General features: G+C 43.3%; 2 protein-coding genes across 2 annotated transcripts in view; one reads left to right on the forward strand and one right to left on the reverse strand.

Annotated features, from left to right (window-relative positions):
- Positions 1-6213: 6213 nt before the first annotated feature.
- On the forward strand, positions 6214-9294 carry LOC306926213 (anion exchange protein 2-like; the record flags this gene model as incomplete). The annotated part of the gene is made up of 1 exon (XM_079505477.1): positions 6214-9294. One exon carries the CDS (start codon positions 6214-6216, stop codon positions 9292-9294), a length of 3081 nt encoding a protein of 1026 aa, XP_079361603.1.
- Positions 9295-24631: 15337 nt separating this feature from the next.
- Positions 24632-25746, reverse strand: part of gabrb3 (gamma-aminobutyric acid type A receptor subunit beta3) — a gene marked incomplete at both ends in the record, with an annotated part of 43197 nt that continues 42082 nt past the window's right edge. The window contains one exon of the mRNA XM_079505478.1: positions 24632-24988. Coding sequence (XP_079361604.1) covers positions 24632-24988 — 357 coding nt within the window. The remainder of the gene's footprint in view (positions 24989-25746) is intronic.

Genomic DNA, 25746 nt, shown 5'->3' on the forward strand with positions numbered 1-25746 from the left:
TGCAGTTTCAGTTAAGGTGGATCACCACCCATCACCACCCACCCAGGCAAACTTAATGAACTGGTGGGTGTAGCCACATAAAATCATTTTAACACTTTCTGTAGCCTACACAAAAACAAATCGTACCTGGTGATCATGTTTTACGGGGGACAAAATCACGGCACTCATCTTTAACATGTTTTTCTCTAGGCTACATAGTAGCCTACTGTATGTGCTGTTACTGTGCTATTTTTGCAATGTGACCTTCAGTAGAATCATCATCACACTGACAAACAGTACATATCTGCAACCTACTGTATAGTTTTCTTGCAGGCAATATGGGGCCCTGGGGATGAGACAGAAAGGCTTCTTCAACAATGTGTTGGCCCTTGTTAATGATTCAAAAGTATGTATGCCTGTGTTCAAAGAGAAGAACTTACATTAAATGAAAAAGGATGCCATTTGCTATACTATATATCTCTGCTAGAAACCAGCTAACTCCAAATTTTAAAAGATTAAGAAAAAATTAAGTTAAAAATTTACTCATATTTTCAAAACAAAGCAATTGTGACTTTATATTGTCATATACTTGCATGAGAGGGGGAAGAGGGTGTATAAAAATACACTGTTCAGCCATGTAAGCTTCTATAGGTTTTTCCCTAGTTGTTAAACTGAGGAGGCTTTATGAGCACATCTAACATGTAAATCAGTTTCTCACCTATGTGCTGTAAATCTGTGGTGAGAAAATGTGAATCCAAGAATATTCAGATCAGTTGACTGCATTTAAAATTCCTACAGCTGTTCCTCAATTTCCTTTTTCCACAACATGAAATGTACGTCAGGATGTAGTTTCTCTTGTACAATGGTAGAACGTATTGGAAATGCTATCCAGAAAATAATATCCAAATGTATACCATCTTAATCTTTTAAGTAAAAAATAATCACTTTATATAGTATTGACATGAACTGAAGTCATAAACTAATAGTAATTAATGTGTATGACTATGAGCATACCTGGTCCTCATTCTTCCCTTTCTCTGCTCTCATTGTTGACATTTTCCTGAACCTCATATGATACTAGGTTATATTATGAATCTACTAGGTTGATACTAACCTAACCTGATACTAACCTCACTGTAACGAAGACTCTCACTTCTATTCATATCAGAATCTGGGAGAGTTGGTCATTGGATATTTAGTCTCCATATATGGGGATATTCGACTAGGACGTCGGGCTATACGACATATCCGACTAGCACGTTGGGTTATATGACATATGACATGACAATCCCTATATTTGGTCAGGGTTGACCTAGTGCTGATATCAGATCGATGTGGTAGAACCCTTATATGGATAGATCTTATTGGCTCAGTCATCCTGAGAAAGCATAATCGGATAATATATAACAGGTCTGCTTTTTGAGTGGTGCAAACCACTCCAACAACCAGCTTCTGTATCTGTGTATGTGTGTACCTGTACGTGGGGCCACGCACAGGTGAGCATGTTTGCTATGGTTAGTGTGTGACGTCACTCAGTGCACCACTCAGTTCACACGGGTGTGATTTTTTGTGTGGTGCAAACCACTCCAACAACCAGCTTTGTCTGTATGTGTCTATGTATGTGTGTACCTGTACGTGTGTGTACCTGTACGTGGGACCCAAAAAAATTAGCATGGTTACTATGGTCACTGACATTACGTCAGACCACAGCTGATCAGGCTATATAAGACCTTGCACCACTCAGTTCACACGGGTGTGATTTTTGAGTGGTGTAAACCACTCCTACAACTGGCTTTGTTAGTTTACGTGTCTGTTCGTACCAAAACGTTAGTTTACGTGTCTGTTCGTACCAAAAAATTTGCATGGTTGCTATGGTCACCCAGTTCACACGGGTGTGATTTCATTACGTCAGACATTACGTCAGACCACAGTTGATCAGTCTATATAAGACCTTACACCACTCAGTTCACACGGGTGTGATTTTTTAATATAGGTCTGCTTTTTTTCTTTCCTTTTTTTTTTTTTTGCTACTCGTCGAGGGCGGTCACACTTTTTCTCTCTATCTCTCCCTCCCTCGTGTGTTATCCTGCCTGCCTGCTGCTGCTGTCTGTCTCTACCAGAGAGTCTCTTTCTACACTGTCTCTTCCAAACTACTATGGAATTAGTCAACTGGTCTCTGAATGAGAGACATTTTTTCAACAAGAAAATTGGGTTCTGGAGAGCCTGCGCAGTGCCCTGATGGGACGTTCGTTCCCTGCAGGTTATACCCATGATTATTTCAAGACCTGGCGTGTAATGTGCATGGCGATCCTCAATGTGGAAGATAATAAGATGTGTATCTATTTGGATTTATGGCAACAGGATTTCTGCTGACTGGGCTGAGCATTGGTCTTGTGTACCGAAGAATTGGAAAGGTGGCAGCACTGAACGGAACCCCTAAGCTGCCTGCCATGGTGGTCGAGCTGGGCAGGGCAGTTGGGGAGATACATCGGAAGATGGATACGACCTTGGAACGGGTCAGCGCCCTGCAGAGAGCCATAATGGACAGAGAGGAGACATAGCCATACTAACTATATCCCCTCTCCCTAAAAACAAATCTAGATTCCTCCGCCCTCCCCCCCACCATCCTGACTTTCCTGGGCAGGGCAGTTGGGGAGATACATCGGAAGATGGACACGACCTTGGAACGGGTCAGCGCCCTGCAGAGAGCCATAATGGACAGAGAGGAGACATAGCCATACTAACTATATCCCCTCTCCCTAAAAACAAATCTAGATTCCTCCGCCCTCCCCCCCACCATCCTGACTTTCCCATCAAACTTTCTCATGGACACACAAGTCCTACACACAGGCGCAGGACTGTGAGTCAGTGGTATAGAAGTGAACCAGCTTTGGATAAACAAAACAAAACCAGCAGCAGTCCAGTCCAGTCAGTGTCCATGCACACAGCAATTTAACATTGAGTAGATTTTCTGTGGTCTGGGGTTTTCTGGCTCAAACAAGTGCTCTGATTTGCCTGTGGACTGTGAGGTAAGAGTCCACAAATACCATATATGACATAAGGATTTGCCAGCAGATGGCACTGTTGAGGGATTTAGCCTGTTTTCATTGCAGCTCAAAAGGCTTCAGAACACAGAGAAAACCCCAGGCCACAGAAAATCCACTGAATGTTCAAAGTTCAGGTTGTGTGGGTGTAATTGGGGTCATAAAACCTAGAAGTTGTACCGCCACCCCAAATGCACATACAATACACAGTATACGTCTGTATTTAGACTATTTATTATTTTAGTTTCAATGCACAGCGTGAGCTTGTAGATTGGCTATTGGTCAAAGTATAGGGCATAGGTGGTTAAGGCATGTTTTCTAATCATTCAAATCTAGTAACTACTAACTCACGATTTCAAAAAGTGTAGTGGAGTAAAAAGTAAATATTTGCCTCTAAAATGTAGTGGAGAAGTAAAATTGGAAATACTCAAGTAATGTAAAAAAATAGGCCTACCTCAAAATTGTACTTAAGTAAAGTACTTCAGTACATGTACTTAGTTACTTTCCACCACTGAAAAGAAATGTTGTAAGTCTGTTTGTCCCCCAGTATAATCAAACAAAAGGCTTTGCTTAAGTTTGACGGTGCATTTTAATGACAAATGACCACTCACTAAGGAATGTCCCTGAACCCTGCATGTAATACACAATGAACCATCGCAATATCTCTAAATAACATTAGCTCCATGCTTCAGAGCCTTAACATATGCCCTATTGGATCTGGAAAGATGCCCACAAACACTTTAAATAATGAAGTATACACACCATCTGATCGTACGTCCTCTGGTAAAACAGTCCAAATACTAGAAAAAGTGCCCTTCTGGGCACAGGTCTCCACCAGGAGGATAGGACTGTGTGAGATGTTTGGCAAAATGTTTAGGAGTAATATAAACATGTTATTTTGTTTGTTATTTTTTTGCAACAATTTTCTTAATTTTGTTGAGGAAATGCAGAGCCAGATCACTCATAGCATGAGGATAGAATTCTGGATGAGCAGGACATGTGCAGCATTTCGTACAAAACGGGCCACTCCTGAAAACTTTGGAAGGCAATGTTAGCCAATCAGTGTAGAATCTGAGAAATCCAACAGACTCGTCTTGATCACATGACTACAGAGATCATGTGTACCGATTTGCGTGACATTTGGATGAAATCTGTGCGACTAACATAAGCAATGTGTTTTGCAGAAATCGGCCTCATGGTGGCGCTATAACCGGCAGATGTGGAGGGATGCAGGGACAATGTTTTCCATGGCCTCTAGGGAGTGCGCATACATAAGTTGTATACAGATCGATGCAGTTATAGCTAAAAACAGGAATTGGCCTGTTATAGCGCCACCTTGAGGCTGATTTGGGGAAGAAATGAGTGGCATGTCGTCCTCGGCCTAGTGGAAATGTGCGTGTATAATTTCACGGAAATTGCACACTGTGTTTGTGATTTGTGGCATTTTGTTCGAAACGGACCAATCATGTGAGCTTTGGAAGGCAATCTTAGCCAATCAGGATGGAAGATGGGAAATGGTGCAGATCCGTGTTGATCACATGATACACTAGATAGTGTATACCGAATTGTGTGATGTATGGATAAAATGTGTACGAGTAATCTACAGAAATGTGTTTTGCCTAAATCGGCCTCATGGTGGCGCTATAACAGGCCGTTGAGGAATATGTGGGGCAGAGGTTCGTCGTTGGCATCCAGGGAGTGTGTGTGCAAAGTTTGGCATGGATCGGGCCAACGGTGGCAGAGATTAGCTGGTAACAGACGGACGGAAGGAAGGACGGACGCACACACACACACACACACACACACGGACGGAGTGCAAAACATACTCTCTCCCCATGCCTTCGGCCTGGTGGAGACAATAAGGTTCATTTAGCACAGGGGTTCTCAACCCGTGGGTCACGACCCCTCAGGGGGTCGCCGAATTATTTTGGGGGGTCCCCAAATTATAACTGAATGGCTGGAAAATGGAAATGAGGAGTTTCCATATAGTACACATAGTACATGTGCATACACCTTTCCTAATGATTATATCTGGTTTCAGTATTTATTTATGGTGTATTGTCTCTATATTATTAAGGTTATTGTAGCAGTCAATTTATATTGGGGGTCGGGAGGGGGTCCCGAGACATTGCCAAAGCATTTCCGGGCGTCCCAGGCTATGTCTGATTTAGCAGACATAGCCTACAAACAAGCAGACCAAGTCTTTTCTTGTTAGATGAAAAAAGCTCAACATTGTTGCTGTTGGGCACGAACGTTTGTATCTTGCGATGTAGTCTTGTGTTCAGAGATCTCTTGTGGCCTATTTCCAACAAATAGGGTTGAAAGTTGCTACGTTTATCTGTGGGTTCTGTAAATATTGTATTAACAAGAGCTTGTATATATGTCACAGTGACAGTACGATTGGAATACCAGTCAGATTGAAAAATGTTGCAGTTCACACAAGTGTGATTTTTGTTAAAAGTGCTCTTAACAAACATTAAAAGTCCATAGCCTTGGCTGCCATGCATTGGAGGTGCTTGCGCCCCTCAAAAACACTAACCAGGGAAACAGCGCCCTCTAGTGGCAGTGACGTCAGACTTCAGTGGTCTCTATACTATGCTAGTTAGTGTGGTTGCGGATAGGCAAACAGACTATTGCTATTGGTCTTTTTGAGGGGCGCTAGCCCCTCCTATGCCCAACTTTGTGTTTCTGTGTGTGTGTGTACCACGGAAATGATTTGATTGGCTGAGCACGGAATGTGATGTATGATGATGTATGATGATAAGAGCGCCCCTCATTTCACTCATTGTTTTTTGTCCTCTGATTGGACAACGATTACACGCCCTACCTAATTGAAGGCATCTTTTTGCCCTCGTACGATTGGACAATATATGGTGACATCACAATTATGTAATAGATAGGCAACCACACTCGCAATTCCCCAGGACTGCATCTTTCTAATTTATGTTAATGCTGCTATTGCAGCAAAACAGTTGACAGGAAAGTTATATATGAAATTTGAGAGGCGTTGTCATGTCACATGACATCACCCAGGTGAAAGCATTTATTGACAGAACATACAGCTTGATGTACAGTACGCTGGTGTTTCTGCAGCTATGCTGTTCCCCAAAAGAGTTCCAGTTGGAAGAGAAGGGTTAACAGACACCTCTTCCAAACAGTCCGTTTCTGAACATCTCCAACAGTGCGAGCCATGAGCAAGCCTAGCTCTCCCAACCTGGTCACCGATGCATCAGTCATCCACAATCCAGAGGTTCCTGCTGCCTCATCCTTGCGGGGAATGCCACAGTCAGACGAGGACGACACTGGGGATCTGAACAAAACCTTTGGGGTCCAGCGTTTCCAGGAGATCCTCACCCCTGCCGATGTAATCCCTGAAGACCACAACTACCATGAGGAGGACATTGAGTACAATCGTCACTCCTCTCATCACACCCACCAGCCCCTGTCCAAACTGCCCTCTGAGGGACGAAGAAAGAAGAATGGCAAGAAGAGAAAAAAAGACAACCTAGGTCACAGCGGGGGCCCCACAGAGGAGGAAGGGGAGGAAGGGGAGGAAGAGGAAGAGACAGAGCAGGACATGTACAATCGCATTCCCACTGATGAGAGCGAGGCGCAGACCCTGGCCTCAGCCGACCTGGACGGAATCAAAAGCCATCGTTTTGAAGATGTTCCTGGTGTGCGGAGACACCTGGTCAGAAGGAGTAGCAAGGGCCAAGTCGTCCACTACGGCAAACACCACAAAGAGCCCAGCAGTCGCAAGCAGGACCGCATCCCAAATGAGGTGTTCGTGGAGCTGAATGAGTTGATCATGGATAAGAACAAGGAGCTGCAGTGGAAGGAGACAGCACGCTGGATCAAATTTGAGGAGGATGTGGAAGAGGAGACAGACCGTTGGGGTAAGCCTCACGTGGCCTCACTGTCCTTCCGCAGCTTGCTGGAACTCCGCAAGACCATCTCACATGGGGCGGTGCTGTTAGACTTGGACCAGAAGAGCCTGCCTGGTATTGCCAACCAAGTTGTGGAACAGATGATCATCTCCGACCAGATCAAGTCTGAGGACCGGGAGAACTTTGTGAAGGCGCTGCTGCTAAAACACAGTCACCCAAGTGATACGAAAGACTCTGACACCACCATTGACACCGATGTACACATCGATATCGAGAATCTTAAACTACATAGTGGGGGCATATCCAAACATAAGCTGAGACTACTCGAGAAGATCCCGGATAATGCAGAGTCCACACTTGTCCTTGTGGGTAATGTTGACTTCCTGGAGAAGCCCACCATGGCATTCGTCCGACTAGAGGAAGCAGTGCAGTTGGGCTCTGTCTTGGAAGTCCCTGTGCCCGTCAGGTTCCTTTTTGTCCTGCTGGGACCCCCCGACACTAACATGGACTACCACCAGATCGGACGCACCATCTCCACGCTCATGTCTGACAAGCACTTCCATGAGGCAGCCTACATGGCAGACAAAAGACAGGACCTGCTCAATGCCATCAACAGCTTCTTGGACTGCAGCATCGTGATCCCACCATCTGAGATGGGAGGGGACGAACTCCTCCATTCGGTGGCTCGCTTCCAGAGAGAAATGCTCCACAAGAGGGAGGAGGAACACGCAAAACTATTGCAAGAGAAGGCGGTTACTGAGCCTTCAAAAAAACCAGATGACCCCCTGGAGAGGACTGGACTCCCCTTCGGAGGACTCATCAGAGATATACGCCGCCGATACCCTAAGTATGTCAGTGACTTCAAGGACGCCCTTAACGGCCAGTGCATGGCTGCTTTCATCTTTATCTACTTTGCCGCGCTCTCCCCAGCCATCACATTCGGAGGTTTGCTGGATGAGAAGACAGGGGGGCTCATTGGTGTGTCTGAGTTGATTATGTCAACGGCCATGCAGGGCATGGTCTTCTGCCTACTGGGAGCCCAGCCGCTGCTTATTGTGGGAATGTCTGGGCCACTGCTAGTGTTTGAGGAGGCCTTCTTCTTGTTTTGCAATTCGAACAAGATCGAGTACCTAACGGGTCGTGTGTGGATTGGCTTCTGGCTCATCATCATTGTGGTCATCACGGTGGCCTTTGAGGGCAGTTTCCTTGTATGCTACATCTCGACCTTCACCCAGGAGATCTTCTCCTTCCTCATCTCCCTCATCTTCATCTGGGAGACCTTCAGCAAGCTGTTCAGTATCTTCAATGAGCACCCACTGGGGTCCAGCAACACTCAGGACAGTGGGGAGCCCAACACCGCACTGCTCTCCTTGCTGCTCATGGCTGGAACATTCTTTATCGCCTTCTATTTACGCAAGTTCAAGGACAGTGCATTCTTCCCCGGAAGGTTCCGCAGGATGATTGGTGATTTTGGAGTACCTATTGCTATACTCATCATGGTGCTGGTAGACTATAACATAAAAGAGACCTTCACAACTAAATTGAATGTTCCTAGTGGCCTCTCTCTGACACGCCCAGATAAACGTGGCTGGCTAATCAGTCCAGTGGGGTCTGATGAAGATTTTCCCATCTGGATGATGTTTGGTTCCGTGCTGCCTGCTTTACTGGTGTTCATTCTCATCTTCATGGAGACCCAGATCACCACGCTAATAGTGAGTAAGAAGGAAAGGATGCTGGTAAAGGGTTCAGGTTTTCATTTAGATCTGCTGCTCATTGTGGTGTTGGGGGGAACCTCTGCCCTGTTTGGTCTGCCTTGGATGGCTGCAACCACGGTCCGCTCCATGACCCACGCCAATGCCCTCACCATCATGAGTAAGGCCGTCGCGCCGGGCGACAAGCCGCGTATCAAGGAAGTGAAAGAGCAGAGGGTCACGGGGCTGCTGGTTGCCATTTTGGTTGGCCTGTCTGTTGTGATAGGTGACCAACTGAGTCTGATCCCTGTAACGGTGCTGTTTGGCATCTTCCTCTACATGGGTGTGATGTCCCTCAACGGCAACCAGATGGCAGAGCGTATGGTGCTGATGCTCATGCCTCCCAAGTATCACCCCGACCACACCTACGTCCGCAAGGTGCGTACGCTGCGGATGCACATGTTTACGATCATCCAGGTGGTGTGTACGGCTGTGCTGTGGGCTGTCATGTCTACCCGTGCATCACTGGCCTTCCCCTTCTTCCTCATCCTCACAGTTCCTGTTAGGATGTTCGTCCTCCCTCGTATTTTCACACCGGGAGAGTTGGCATCTTTGGATGCAGAAGACACAGAGCCGAAGTATGACGAGATGGAGGGCCATGAAGAGCACACAGAGATGCACTTGCCTGAGTAACGTACAATAATGCCCTTAGCAGACACAAACCTTTACTAACTAAACAAGACCGTGTGTATGCCTGGCGCCTCAAAATATTACAACTCCCTGTGAGTGTTTTTGAGTGGTGCAAACCACTCAAATATAATACCAGCTTTGTCTGTATGTATCTATGTATGTGTGTACCTGTACGTGGGGAGCATGGTTGCTATGGTTAGTGTGTGACGTCACTGCACCACTCAGTTCACACGGGTGTGATTTTTTCTTGTTCACTTGACTTTCATGACGGCCTGATATACTGACATGTGTGCCAGTTGTTTGTATAATGCGCTAGCCCCTCTATGCCCAGCTTTGTGTGTCTGTGTGTACCACGGAAACATCACGTCCATGGTGTAAGGGAACCTAATAAACTTTTTGAAGTTTTGGAGCATATGAGGCCTTAACTTTCTTTGTTATTCTAACCTCAGGTTTTTTAGTTGGATGGGTGGATGTGTTCTTCTCAATGTTCACTTTCTGGGCTCAAAGGACCACTTGTCACGGGGTATTGATCATCAGATCTGCAAGAATGTGGGACAACCGAGTTCCGTTTAACCCATTTATTTTCCGTTGCACACATGAGGCAAGGAGGTGATGAGGCGACCATGGTTATGACACCAACCAGAAATCAATAAAATACAAAAATAATAAATAAAAATCATACCCGTGTGAAGTAAGGGGTGATCTTATCATCGTACGTCATCATACATCATCTCCTTCCGTCCAATCAGAATTTGTGTCCTCACCTTCGTCGTGATACGCAATGTTTACACAAACACTCAAATTGTCCATTCATTGCTAATGGGATTTAATGTTTGTGTTAGGACAAAGTTTGTGCACATACACCAAAAGCTGGACAATGGACATAGGAGAGGCTATTTCCCCTCAAATGAAAAACTAGAAAATATTGTTCCTGAAGAAAGTGTGGGCTCGAGTAGCTCGCTAATCTATGACCATGTATTGTATTCACATGACGTCACAGCCCAGTAGCCAATGAAAACGGGGCTCGCTACTCGAGTCCACAACTAGAATTCTAGCACAAAGTATGTGGAAGTTGCCAAAAAAGTAAACTCAAAACCTACAATGTACATTACAGTATACTGTACATGTATGATGTACAGTAGAACATTCCCTGATGCAGTCCAGTCCAGGTTTGAATGTGTTGTTATAGCAACGCTATATGGTTGGCCTGTCTTCATGCAATAACCTTTACAAAAAGAAAATACACACCTGCATGAATCTGAACATGTTAAAATTTGACTTGATTTCTAGCATACAGTATGTGGAAGTAATGCCAAAAAAGGTCAATGGGCTAGACTGGATGTGTATTCCAGATATCTGTAATTTAGTTCTTCCTAGTCAAAACTAACGTTTCATTATATGAATTGTGGATATCCATGATTAGATTTCTACTAGTCACAATGCATTTTTGGATATACAAAATGTAATTATGGATGTCTGGAATGTTTTCTTTTAATTTTGGATATCTGAAATGGTAGTTTCTCCTAGTAAGAATTGCATTGTAGATATATTAAATGGTAGTTTCTCCTAGTAAGAATTAAATTGTTGATATCCATAATGTGGATTTTAGATATCCAGAATGCAATTATGGATATCTGAAACTAAAAGCCCAATACACATGAATGGAACAAAGTGATGTCATTTCTCCTAGGAAGAATGAGGTTATGGATATCTGAAATGGCAATTCTGGATAGGAAGAAGTCATTGTGGATATCTTAAATTACAGTTTTGGATAGGAGGAATGCCATTGTGGATATCTAAAACGTTAGTTTTGACTAGGAAGAACTGAATTACAGATATCTGGAATACATATCCAGTCTAGCTATTAAATGTTAAAACGGCTTGCATGTGTATTAGTTTCAGAACTGCATTCTGGATATCTAAAATCCACATTAAGGATATCTACAATGAATTCTTACTAGGATAAACTACCATTTCAGATATCTACAATACAATTCATACTAGGAGAAACTACCATTTAATATATCTACAATGCAATTCTTACTAGGAGAAACTGCCATTTCAGATATCCAAAATTAAAAAAACATTCCAGACATCCATAACTATATTTTGTATATCCAAAAATACATTGTGACTAGTAGAAATCTAATTATGGATATCCACAATTCATATTATGACTAGTACAAATGTAATTTTGGATATCTGAAATGGTACTTTCTCCTAGTAAGAATTGCATTGTAGATATCCGAAATAGTAGTTTCTCCTAGTAAGAATTCAATTGTAGATATCCAGAATGTTGATTCTAGATATCCAGAATGCAGTTACAGATATCTGAAACTAAAATCCCCATACACATGCATGGGAAACGTGACGTCATTCATGGCTGAGGGAAGTAGGGGTGCTGGGGGGGCTGGAGCACCCCCTCCCCCCAGGCACAGCCCCCCCTCGGATAGGAGGGGGAAAATAATAATGATTTTAATCAAAACAGATTTCTGTTACTAGGCCTAATAAATATGCTGTATCACAGTATCGGCACCTTATCCTGGTTAATTGCCTGTGTCAGTTTGCTCATGGGTGGGGAGAGGGAAAGTAAAAGCCACTTTTCTGTGTGAAAATGCGCGAAAATGCGTGTGCACGAGGCGTGTGCACGCACATTTTGCGGCGCGCGCACCCCCTACTAAGCATTCAGCACCTCCTACTGTAAACATCTTCCCGCGGCCATGACGTCATTCCTCCTAGGAAGAATGAGGTTATGGATATCTAAAATGACAGTTGTTGATAGGAGGAATGTCATTGTAGATATCCAAAACGTTAATTGTTACTAGGAAGAACTGAATTATAGATATCTTGAAATACAATTTCTACTAGTAAGAATGTTACTATGGCTATCTTTAATTACAATTATTACTAGTGAGAATGCAGTTTTGACTAGGAGAAATGTGGTTTTGGATATCTAAAACATATATTACAGACAGGAGCGTGGTTCGATTAAAAGTTAAAACGGCTTGCTATAGTCGAGGGAAATCTGGAGGTCTCTGGTGGAGCTAGCTAGCTGTTGCCCCCGCGACCCGACTACGGATTGCGTTTGAAGATGGATGGATGGATGGATGGATAAAGTTTTCACTGTGACTGCGTTTTGTCAATTTTTGAATTGATTGATTGATTGTCAGGGGATTGCGTCTTTATTGCTGCAACTCCAGTTCTTGGGGTGATAGCATGCCATGAACTATTGAACACATCATGCTGTCCCAGTGAAAGTCTTCACTGTTAGGTGAGAAAGAATTTCTACAGTCTATGGAAAGAATTAAGCGGCTGGTGACTCCATATGTATTAGAGGAGACACATGGTTGTCTACACCCTCCCCGGGACAACTGTGAGGGTTGGCAGTGACAGGGACTGCAGGACACATGTGGGGAATTGGCAATAACTAAATAATTAACCACTTAAACCCTATATACTTTGTTGACAGAGGTTGCCCAAGGGTCTATCTGTCTCCTGAATTTCCCCAGCCGGCTCAATAAAAGTTTCTATCCATCTATCAGAGTTGGGGTCCGTTACTCAAAAAAGTAATACACTACACATTACTTTTGAAAAAAATTACTTTATTACTCCATGGAGGAAGTAACTAGTTACACTACTCGTTACATTACTTTTGCGTTACTCCATAAAATCGCCTGAGATGAGGACATACACAAGATCTTTCTTTATGCTCTTTAATACCAGGTTGTTGAACAAGTGAAGGAATAAAACAAACACACTTGTAACAGGTGTTACAAGAGGCTAGTTTTAAGTTCTTCACTGCTTCATACATTATTTATTTTGTAATGTGAGTGAAGTCCAATATAACTGCAGTGGACGGTTGGTGAGCACACTGTGAGTAATTGGAATCCGTGTTACATTGTATGCGAGTGGGCAGGACATGGGGTGTGGGAGTGGGCAGGACATGGGGTGTGGAAAAACTCCCCATCTGCACAATATTGGTCATTCTGATGAAGTGCTTCACTAATCACATCTATCTGCTACATCATGCAGCGCGCACGCACACGGGCGGGCGGGCGCATACACGCACACACGCATATGGGCAAGTTATGAGGGCAATTTTATGAATGTCATTTTTAGCTATGTTTTGTAATTTAAAAAAAAGCTGACAACTATATTGCTGCGTGTTGGTGTCACCCATGGAGCTGCAACATGCTGTGAACACTCACAAAATCTTTATTTGGTGCGTGACACTAGTGCGCAACTCTTAGTAGAACTCACTCAGGCATAACTCTAAACCTAACCCCTAAACCAACCTGTAAACGCCTAGTTCTAACCTTAATCCTTTTCTAACTCTTAATATCTTATATATAATAACCATATTTCTCTTGTGAGAACAGGAACATTGTCCTCAATGTCTATTTCTCAAATTCTACTATACTTGTTGGGACATGTGGCTCTCAAAGGTATAGTAAAATAAGTGCAAACGCACACACTCATGCTGGCACATACTGTAGGTAACACCCAGAGTGTCTTGCCAAAAAAGGCCCTCAATCTGGGAGACCTGAGCAGTATTATTGGCTATTGTTAATAATGACTGCATCATTAGTGGTGTCTGGGACTGTAATGGATGCAGTGTTCTGCTCAGAATGCATTATATGGTCTCAGAAAGTTCCACAGAGGGACAGCCAACCAGGAGAAAATCAGGGTTGGTAGTGTGTGTGTGTGTGTGTGTGTGTGTGTGTGTGTGTGTGTGTGTGTGTGTGTGTGTGTGTGTGTGTGTGTGTGTGTGTGTGTGTGTGTGTCAATCAAGTGTAGGCTACTTTAAGTATTGCGAATCATATGACACAGCCTCGCTTCCACATGAGTGATGTGCTCACCTCGCTAAACAATGACCAGAGGTGGAAAAAGTAATCACATTAGTACAAGTAAAAGTACTGAAAATTGGAAATATTCAAGTAAAAATGTAAATGTACTTAAGTTACTTTCCACCACTGACTTTAAGTATTACGAATCATATAACGCCTCACTTCCACATGAGTGATGTGCTCACCTCGCTAAACAATGACATTACATTAGAACCAATCACCATGAAGGCCAACATTTTTGTAGTTGTTCGTTCCAAGTGTGAAGTCATCCACGTTGCAACTGATTATACGTACTGTACAATGCTGAGGGGCATTTCTTTTCTTTGTTTTAATGTTTTTTTTGCGGCTTTCGCCTTTATTTTATATTTTTTTAAAGAGGGACAGACAGTAGGCTGACAGGAAATGGGGGACAGAGTGTGGGGAGTGACATGCAGTAAAGGCCGTCGGGATCGGGAGTCGAACCCGCGGCACAATGCCAGACTTGGACTACCGGCCAAGGTGCCTGGACCGCTGAGCCACGGCCCAGGCCGCTGTGGGGCATTTCTATCAGAGTTGAATCCGCAGCCTACCAGCGGTGAGAGTTCACAAGTGTAAAATGCGGCCGTTCGACTGATGGAATTGTATAACGCGGCCGTTTGACTGATGGAATTGTATAACGTGGCCGTTTGACTGATGGAATTGTAAAACGCGGCCGTTCGACTGATGGAATTGTATAACGCGGCCGTTTGACTGATGGAATTGTAAAACGTGGCCGTTCGACTGATGGAATTGTAAAACGCGGCCGTTCGACTGATGGAATTGTAAAACGCGGACATTTCACTCACTTTAGTTTTCCTTCCAGGATGATAAGCATGTTTTGTACAGCATGCTGATGTACACAATACATTGCCCGATTGCAGGAGGTGAACGTTTGCTTGATGGAAAATCTATAAATAAATACACAGCAAATCAGAGTGAATATAACTGATTCTGACAATGACCACATGAATAAACAATCACATAATCTGTGTGTGTATATAGGGGTGCATCAAACAAATTGATTTTATGAATTATAAAAAAATGTGTGAAGTGAGCGGTGCTCATAATACATCACATTCCGTTCCGTGCTCAGCCAATCAGTCGAGCACATTCCATGAACAGACAGACAGACAGACAGACAGACAGACAGACACAAAGCTGTGCATATGAGAGGCACAGAGGCCCAGGCCGCTGTGGGGCATTTCTATCAGAGTTGAATCCGCAGCCTACCAGCGGTGAGAGTTCACAAGTGTAAAATGCGGCCGTTCGACTGATGGAATTGTATAACGCGGCCGTTTGACTGATGGAATTGTAAAACGTGGCCGTTCGACTGATGGAATTGTAAAACGCGGCCGTTCGACTGATGGAATTGTAAAACGCGGACGTTCGACTGATGGAATTGTAAAACGCGGCCAATCGACTGATGGAATTGTAAAACGCGGCCGTTCGACTGATGGAATTGTAAAACGCGGATGTTCGACTGATGGAATTGTAAAACGCGGCCGTTCGACTGATGGAATTGTAAAACGCGGACGTTCGACTGATGGAATTGTAAAATGCGGCCGTTCGACTGATGGAATTGTAAAACGCGGCCGTTCGACGGATGGAGCAAAGGCACGGAACCCTTTAGGGTTAGCTAGTGTCTGTTGGTTGTGGTGGTTTCAGGCAGGGTTCGATTAAATATCGTAAATACCCTCCATACAGGAAATCAAACCCTGGGTGGTTCTAAAACCTCCATGTGGTTTAAACACTTAAGCCCTCAATAATTATTTGGCTGTTCAAAAATAGCCCTGCTATTTAAATGACAAATGTTGACAAACTATTGTCTTATGGAGTTCCCTGGCACATCTTTTTAAATGTGGGCCTGTGGTAGCTGTAGCATATACTTGGTGATAAAGAATATGTTTGGACTAGTACTGCTTTCAGAAGTAGGTGTAATGGTGGAAGGAATCATCATCTACAGCTCATCCAGCTCATCAGTTTAGTTCACCAGCATAGTTTGAAGGTCTAAAACCATCATCAGTATCACTGTTAATATAATGTTTTGTAATGAAGAGTAAAATGTTTTAAGTTGAAGGGATACAGACTTGCCACAGCCAGTGATGTGCACCTCACTGACTGAGACAAAAGTTATGTGCTTTATACTAGGGTGTGGTGGTGATTGCTGATTCCAAACTGGTGTCACTGAGTGAGTGAGTGAGTGAGTGATCGGTGTGATGGGCTGCGAACTGATGTAGATGGTACCGTGAGGTCCGTGACCATACAAATACAGAGATACAATTATAAACCTGGGTTACATAACTCTGGTCCAGCATTAGGGCTATGGACCAGAGCTAGTGTGTGGTCAGTTAAATAAAAACAAATCAAGACTACAAACACAATTTGTCGGGCCAAACAAAGAATTAGAAAGTAGAAAAAAACGGCAGGTTACAACACTTTTTTTGTTGTTTTTCTTCTATGTAATTATTTGTTTGGTCCAAAATATTGTGTGTGTTGTCATGATTTGTCACGACTCGAGTTGGCTTCGTACGACGCCTAAAAGGTCTTTAAATAAATACTTTTTGAAATGTCTATGGGAAAAATGCATTGTGATTCATTTCCTGGGCCTGGCGTCGTCATGAAAGGGGGCGGGACTGCAACGCTCTATAACCTCAAGTATACATCTCGAAACACCAGCACCACCACTGCTGTTTAATTGTGTGTGAAATTCAGAGCAAAAATTGTAAAATAAAATCTACCAACACAGTGCAAATCCTATGCTAGTTATTGACCTTGAACTAATGGCAAGCTTCCTGGAGCGTGCTTTACTGCTTAGCCAGCCTGTCCCAACCCAACAATGTTCGAAGTTGACTAGAACACACACACACACACACACACACACACACACACACACACACACACACACACACACACACACACACACACACACACACACACACACACTTTTGTGCTCTGAGTGCTCACAAACACCAACTCCGCAAAAAAATACTTTGCTGCATTGCACATTAGCTTTTTATTCCACACCATTTCACTCACTTTAGTTTTCCAGGATGATAAGCATGTTTTGTACAGCATGCTGATGTACACAATACATTGCCCGATTGCAGGAGGTGAACGTTTGCTTGATGGAAAATCTATAAATAAATACACAGCAAATCAGAGTGAATATAACTGATTCTGACAATGACCACATGAATAAACAATCACATAATCTGTGTGTGTATATAGGGGTGCATCAAACAAATTGATTTTATGAATTATAAAAAAATGTGTGAAGTGAGCGGTGCTCATAATACATCACATTCCGTTCCGTGCTCAGCCAATCAGTCGAGCACATTCCATGAACAGACAGACAGACAGACAGACAGACAGACAGACAGACAGACAGACAGACACAAAGCTGTGCATATGAGAGGCTAGTACCGCTCAAAAAATGCAACAATCGATAATTCGATGGCTGCTACGTGGCCCTCACACCCAGAGCCTATAGACAGAGTTCCGCAAACTCCGTTCACTTCATGTGGCTGGTCTAATGGCGGCTCTCCTACATAGACTTCTATTGAGAATGGGTACAACCAACTGGGACAAGTCCTGGACCGGAAGTAGGCAGAAATGCATGGGACTCAGGCAACAGCCCTCTTAAATTCCTTTATTTTAGATCTTTTTGTAGTAATCATACAACATAAACATTACAGAGACTTTAGTTGTCACTGTACAATACTTTAGAACAGTTGTCATGTTGCACACATGCCTAAAATAGCTCTTATTTGCGCCGCCCTCGTTGAAAACAATGTATTTCAAACTGCCCCCTCAACATCGCAACTCTTCTATTAGATGGCTCTGCTCACACCTAAGTTGCACTGCCGATCCAACCAATATATCTGTGTTGGGGGCTTTGTAGCCGGGCTGTGAGTAGCCGTTGTATTGTGTCTATACATGTGCCCATATATAGACGTCTGTTTCTGTCTGCCTATACTGTGCCCCTTCTATGCCCATATATGGAGATGCCTGCATGTCATCAGTATATGGTCAATATGGGCAATTAGGCATTGGTTGGATTGGTTCCGGGAACTGGAGATCCGAACAACTATACGGCAGGCACTGCTACTGCGCACGCCGACTCCGAAGTCTGTCGGCCCCATATATTTACATGACCATAGCGGGCAGATCTAGTAGCGCACTTTTCTGTTTTATCGTTAATAAAAAAATCACACCCGTGTGAAGTGAGTGGTGCAACACCGTGTGGAGGTTCCCAGGGGTCCCCACTCCCCAGGGGGTCCCCGTAACATCCAGACCCCCAGGAACGTGCCCAGGGTGCCGGCAACGGTTCCGGCGAGCCAGCCTGCATCCGAAACGGTGTTTGTGTGTGTGTGTGTGTGTGTGTGTGTGTGTGTGTGTGTGCACGCACGCACGCTACGGAGAGAGACAGAGAGTTATTTCATGAAAATCAAGATTTAACGTCCTGTCCTGTATTTGAGGCACCAGGAAATAATCCCCCATTCATTTTTCCCATAGACGTTTCAAAAAGTATTTATTTAAAGCCTCGGACAAAGCCAACAGCCGAGTTGACAAATCATGACAATAATAAATGACAATTTCTTTGGGGGCTGAACAAATAATTAAAAAGAAGAAAACATTTAAAGGGCAGGGTACAACACTTCTTTTTTTGTGTTGATTTGTCAATTGGGCTGTTGGTTTTGTCCGAGGCTTACAGATCTTTAAATAAATACTTTTAGAAACGCCTATGGGAAAAATGAATGGGGAATTATGTCCTGCATGGTGCCTCGTTGTTCTGAAAGGGGGCGGGACTGCGACGGAGCATAAATTAGGCAGAAGTCTTGCTCATTGGTCCGTCTCCTTCTCTGCTGTGTTACAATGGCACTCCGCCCCCACGTTTTATGTATGCCCTGTTCAGATTAATTATACTGCGTGAATGTACAATACAAACACTCAAACAGCTTGTCTCATTAGGTTGAAGAACGCCTTATTGCTTTGCTCTAATTATCTCCCTCGCAAGCTTATTTTCTGGAAGGGGCCCAATCAAATGGCTGATTTCGTTTCTTCATATGTTTTATTGGCTCGTATATTGGGGTATATTAAAAGAGAGACAGAGATAGAGAGATACAAAGAGAGATATACTGTACAGAGAGAGAGAGAGAGAGAGAGAGAGAGAGAGAGAGAGAAAGAGAGAGAGGAGAGAGAGAGAGAGAGAGAGAGGGGGGGGTCTTCATTTTCACTCGCCTTGTTCTATAAGTGATTTTTTTCCTCACCACTCGTGATAATTTGTCTCTAAATAACCTCATTATACAATCAAAACACCAAAGTACTTTTCCTGAGGAAGGTGTGCAGTCTGCCATTCCCCAAGGGTTTATTTGGTTTTGTGACAGAAAGTTATTTTCCCTCAAGAGAATTCAGTGAGAATGGAAATGTAGCTTTTATAAAAGCCGACTTCTCCTTTTATTCATCAAAGTCTTATCATCATGTCCCTTCATGCACCAATTGATACACTATTCCTATGCTCAGTCAGAAGCATGCACATTGAGTAGTGCAGAGAGTATTTAGATGGAGTGCCAGTGGTTGCAGTGGACTTGGTTTGCCTTTTATCAAGATTTTAGAGTGGTATGGGCACTAGCTGACTGTGCCACACATAATTTAATCTTTATCTTGTTGCGAAGCTGCTGTTTTCCTATAATTTTAACTTTTCAAAGAATCAAAGAGCAGAGATACAGGGGCTCTATTTTCATTATTTTAACTATTTAAAAATGTTTTTCAAAATAGTAAAAAAAAAAAAAGAAAAAAAAAAAGGCAAAGAAGTTTAGGGATAAGCGGTTTAGCATGTACGAAAATATAGAGCCCCTAGTCTGGAAGCAAAAGAAGGGGATTGCTCCTTGAGTCCATATTTCTTGATTTCCTTCATTCCTCAGTGGCACATAAAGGTGCTGGTTCGACCCCTACTGGGGCCTCTTCTGTGTGTAGTTTGTATGTTGTCCTTTCCTTCCTGTGGGTTTAATCCCACACTGAAATACATACATGTTAGGGACATGCTGACAAATGCACTGGCCTTAGATCTTCAGGTGTTTAGAGAATGGTTGATCCTTAAGCCACCACTTGTGCCAAAGTGCCAAAGGTTCAACAAAATGACAAAAGAGACAAAGAGAGAGGAGCAAGAAGGACTGGTAGAAGATAGCTAGCGCTCACATCATGATGTTATACTGCATACAGAGCAGAATTAACACACCTGCTGTTCATCTATCTGAAGTGTAATTTCTGAAGTGAATGATGGCGGCAGAACCAGAGCTCTGTTGGAGTGTGTAGAGTAGGGCCTTAGTCTTACTCCTCCTCCCAGCCAACACTCCCCACTGACAGGTAGTACCCCCCCCCAGATAGGACGTATAGGGCCTTAGTCTTACTCCTCCTCCCAGCCAACACTCCCCAGGTAGTACCCCCCCCCCCCCCCCCCCCCCCCCAGATAGGACGTATAGGGCCTTAATCCTACTCCTCCTCCCAGCCAACACTCCCCACTGACTGGTAGTTACCCCCCCCCCCCCCCCCCAGAGAGGACGTATAGGGCCTTAGTCCTACTCCTCCTCCCAGCCAACACTCCCCACTGACAGGTAGTTATCCCCCCTTTTGATTTACATCAAAGGGCATGTGAGCTCAAACCCACAATTCAACATTTTGGTTTTAAGATGTTGATATTCATTTTGTATTCATGCTTAGGACCCCAAATCACACCTTGGAAAGCATGAGTGTCTATTTCAAACAAAGTGTTTTTTGACAGCAGGAATTGCCTGTCATAATTTGACCCCCCAGTATTAGGATGTTTTAGGATGTTGATATTCATTCATCAGCCAACACTCCCCACTGACAGGTAGTACCCCCCCAGCCCCCCCCCCCCCCCCCCCCCAGAGAGGACGTATAGGCCGTAGACCACACAATGGAGTCTCGTCAACCCACGCTACACAAAAAGCCAACACATTAATTGAAGCAAGGTAATGAGACAGTAACCCGGCATGATAACACATATTACGGTTATGACTAACCGTTGTTGCAATGTGATACAACAGGAAAAGGAATTGTAGAAATAATGAAGATTGCAGACGATGACTCACAAATGTTTAAGAACACATTACATCGGATGGTGTCGACCTTGCGAGGTGTGGGAAGGATAATGGTTTGCATGTTGATGCAAAAAGCAAAGCATTTATGATTTAACACTTTTAATATCAAAACAGCATAAAAACAACAACAACATGGGGCAGGGTGGCCAATTTAGGATTTTGTTTTCCCGTCAAATTTGCAGATGGTGATCAATGAATTGAGAAAGATGACTGCAAGCATTTCATGTTCAAATGTAACAAAAACTGAACATGTTGAAGAAGTACGGTATACTTAGAAATATTACAAAAGTATAGGAAATGAAAATGGTGTCCTAAAAGTAAGAAAATTATGCTGTAGGTCAAGGTCACTAGCCCAAACATCAAACATCCGTCAAGGTGACCTCGAGCAAGGCCCTTAACCCAACTGCACTGGAGCGATAATACTCACTGCTAAGGCCTGATATATACTTGCGCGTATTGTGTTGCACACCACAAATAGCAGATCTACAAGCTCACAGCGCGTCACAGCGCACAACTAAGTATAAATCAGTCTTAACTGTGATGACAGTGGTTGCCTTGGGAAGCTCCCTGATGTGAGTGCGTTTACCTGTAGGCTCATTAATATGATTGATGTGATGTCCCTGGTTTGATTCTGGCTGTTGTCCTCTCTCTGTCCTTGGCTCCATCTCTCTCTACTACACTGTCCTGTCCTAATTAAGCAAACCTGCAAAAAATAGACATTCGAAAAATTGATTACGGTATTCCAATGTGCCAACGAACAGAATCTTCACAGGGGGTATAATCTGGCAGGGATTGGCGTTTTTCTGTTGCTGCACTAGAGCGCGTGTTCAGCGTCGAGAGGAGAGGAGTGATATCATGTTGCTCCGCACGCGTTATGTCCTCCCTGTGGATCAGGTGAAAAAAAGAAACTGGCGACTTCATGTTTATCGGTGGAGACAAATGTGGTTGTCTACACTCTCCCCAGACCACCCATAGGGGTGTCCGGGGCAGAGACTATACAAACATGGCAGCAGCAGCAAAAAAATTAAATACAAAATGTCTGTATGAATGCAAAAATCACAAGAGCATGTTTCCATTGTATCTAATCTAACTCATATGCATATTGTAATTACTCATGAATTAATTCTGAGCCAAATCTTTTAAACACGTGCTGATATCACAATTTTATGTACAGTCTGCACCTATTACATGTAAACATTTCCCTCTTGAAAGAATCAGGGAGAGTGCTGACAAGAGCGTTCCATTCACAACCCTCATTGAAAACCTCAGCCCTTTGAACAAAGACTTTAGTTTTATGCAATGCAATCCATTCTCTAGGGGCCAGTGCATTTGTTATGGTATACTGAACAACGTCAATCTGGGAAAAAATGTCTGCCATGCTGCGTGGTCGTCTGACAGGTGGTGTCACTCCTACGCGATACAAGTCCCTCAAGCGAGCAGTGCAGATGGTGCGGTGTGAGCTGAGCCCTCAGTTGTCGCTTTTGCACGTCCTATACTCTCTAATCCTTGCTCTCTCGTGGTATTTCATGCCCTCGTATTGTCAACCCATTAAAGAAAGAAGAATGAAAATGGTCACGTTCTGATATTGTGTATTATATTTACAACACATTGGGAAATAAGATGACCAAACATAATGTCATGTAAGAGGCTAAAACAAAAACAAAAACACCAACCAAGCATTTCATCAAGCAAAAACATTGTCCACAGCATACTTATGTAAAGTGTATAAGTATGGCAGAGCTGACAGTGTGCAGTGTTAACAGTATGTACATTACATTTCAAAACAATCACAGAAATCTCCATTTGAGGGCTTCAGTGCAGAACTAACACAGGACTGCAGAAATGGCTCACCCACTCACCACTTATACCATGCAGGGACAATCCAACCCAAGTGAAATGAGGACACATCGTGTACATGTGTTGTATGAGCGTGAAAGATTCAATAAAAAATATCCAGGGTCTAATGGGATAGCAGTCCGATATTAAGAGATAGTTTGACCGCACTGTAGGCCCTACTTTAGGAATGCACAATATATTGAATATCGGTCATCAAATCATTTGTGTATGAGGTCATCATATCATTAATGGCTGCTAATTATTGGTATTGGACAGACCAGTAGGCCTAATACATCAGGTCATAACAAAGTCGTTTTTAGAAATCTGTATCCAGCATCAGTCACAACAGGTGACCAAACCCTACTGGTGGAAACGAGTGTTGCAAGATCGCAATCAATACAATATAGGTCAATATGACTATAGAAAGAATCGGTTATTGGCCAAAATGTCAACATCATGCATCCATACTGTACGTATATGTCAATTGGTGTACTGTACCAGATGATAACAAGAAAATTAAATCAACTTAAAAATTGCAGTGAACAAAGTCAAATTGACAGGGAATTGCCCTGTCCAAATACATGCAAATTGAAAGTGAGAAATACTACAATACAAAGGGTTGTACAAAATGCTGGTATGGATTCAGTGTCTGTCTATGAGTCAAAACCTGTACGATTATGTCAGACCAATGTTATTTCTTGAGTTGCTAACACAGCATTAAACTGAACCTGTGAAGTGTAAGAGAGACATCACAGTAATTAAGCACTTTGAAAAAACCAGTGTATCGCTTGTGGCAGCAACCCCAAGGCAAATTAAATTATTTTTCCTGTCCCTGAAAAAATCTTTCAGGGACAAGGAAATAATCAATGGGTATGATTCATTTGCTTGAATAGGCTCAGTAAAATCCTCAGTGTTAATTTAGCTTCAAAGAGATACTTAAATGAACACAGCGGATCTAAAAACATGTATTCTGGACCTAAATAAATATTATAACTGAAAAAGCCACAAATCTGCATTTGTTTTTAGTTCCCCTGTGTTAACCCATAGCGATAACTTATATCACTATGATCCCAGTTTTTATTGGAATTATGGATATAAACGTAATATATGGCATAAAGCACTGTAAATAATCTTTTTGATATACAACACTGTATACCATTGTTAAACAAAGAATCTTCTGAATACGCTGGGTTTCTAAATCCATGAGTGAAAATGTCCATGGACCTTCATTAGAACAGAGCAGAGGGCAGTCATTTACATGACTGTCTCTTAAAGGTAGGCGTCATCCTTATTAGCGTACATGCACATCTGCACACTACCGGCTTTGTGTTGTCCGTGTGCCAAGGTCTGTGCTCTTTTAACTCTTTTGAAAAAACAAACAAAAGAAATGTCAGTAAGGATTTCACCGTGCCATGCCCTTCTGACAAAGAAGTTGTACTTTCTCATTCACAAACAAATGAGAAACGGTGGGGCTTGTGAAGGGGTAGAAAAACCGAACGTTAGCCACGGTTCACGAAATTATTCACGTGAACCGTAATAAAGCCAGTAGATTAAGTTGAAGAGGGAGAAAACGGAAGGAAATATTATCCGTGACCATCTGTCGATGGCGTTTACATCGGTCAGGTCCGGGATTTTGATTTTGAGCTGTGACGATCGTCTACGCAGGCGTGTCTTCTTTCGAGGCGGAGCCCTGTCCAGGCTTTGCCGGCTCGCGCCAAGCGTCCCGCTCGGCTTCCTGTACTGGACCCCCGTGTGGTCGAACAGCATGGAGGAGTTGCGCGACTCGCTCAGACTGGTCGTGATTTCATTTCCTGCCACCTCGTTATGGATCTCCAAGGTCGTCAGTAGAATGTTCCCCTGGGAGTCGACCTGGACCTGAGCAGAAGAGACAGACAGTGGTGTTAAAGACGACACGGCGGTGGGGGCGCTCGGTGAGTAATGACACGGACACATACAACATACATCAGGACCGGCCAAGCATCTTCCACAGATCTGACAGATTAAATCCTCGGCAAATAGAGAGTGGCCTTCAAGGACAGGCCTCCTGGCCCAAAAAACTGTTCTAACAAATCAGCCCTGGTTGGATTGAATGGTTCCATTATTCATGGCAGCTCCAATGTCTCAGACAAAATGCATATAAATCATTGTCAAGGTGGTGTATGGGCAAAAACTAAAGATATAACTTACAAGACATGATCGCGATGTCAAGCTGAAGAGGCATGCATGGGGAAAAGCATCTGATAACAGCCGCTCTCATTTGATAATATATGAGTTAATGTGATTCTGTGATCAGTGTGAGTATTGCACTTGCTGAAATTGTTGAAGATATCACCACTAACCCCCTGTACATCTAAATCAGAAAAAAGTGTTCCATGGGACATACTGTACATACAGTACCTGTCTTAATCTTATCTAAGATCCTGTGAGTCTGCACAACATTGCAATATCCTGACCTATTGCAATGTCCGACCAGATATGGAGAAGCCTTATCAGTTTTTTTTTATCAGAGAATGTCCGAAACATGATGTTTTGCTTCGATGCAGGATTCTCAATGGCACATCAAACGGCACATTGGAGAAAGGTAAAACAGTTTAACATCAAATTTTCTCCCAACAATTAATGTTGACATTTTT

This window comes from Electrona antarctica (genome assembly GCF_951216825.1).
Source record: "Electrona antarctica genome assembly, chromosome: 7".
NCBI classification, from domain to species: domain Eukaryota; kingdom Metazoa; phylum Chordata; class Actinopteri; order Myctophiformes; family Myctophidae; genus Electrona; species Electrona antarctica.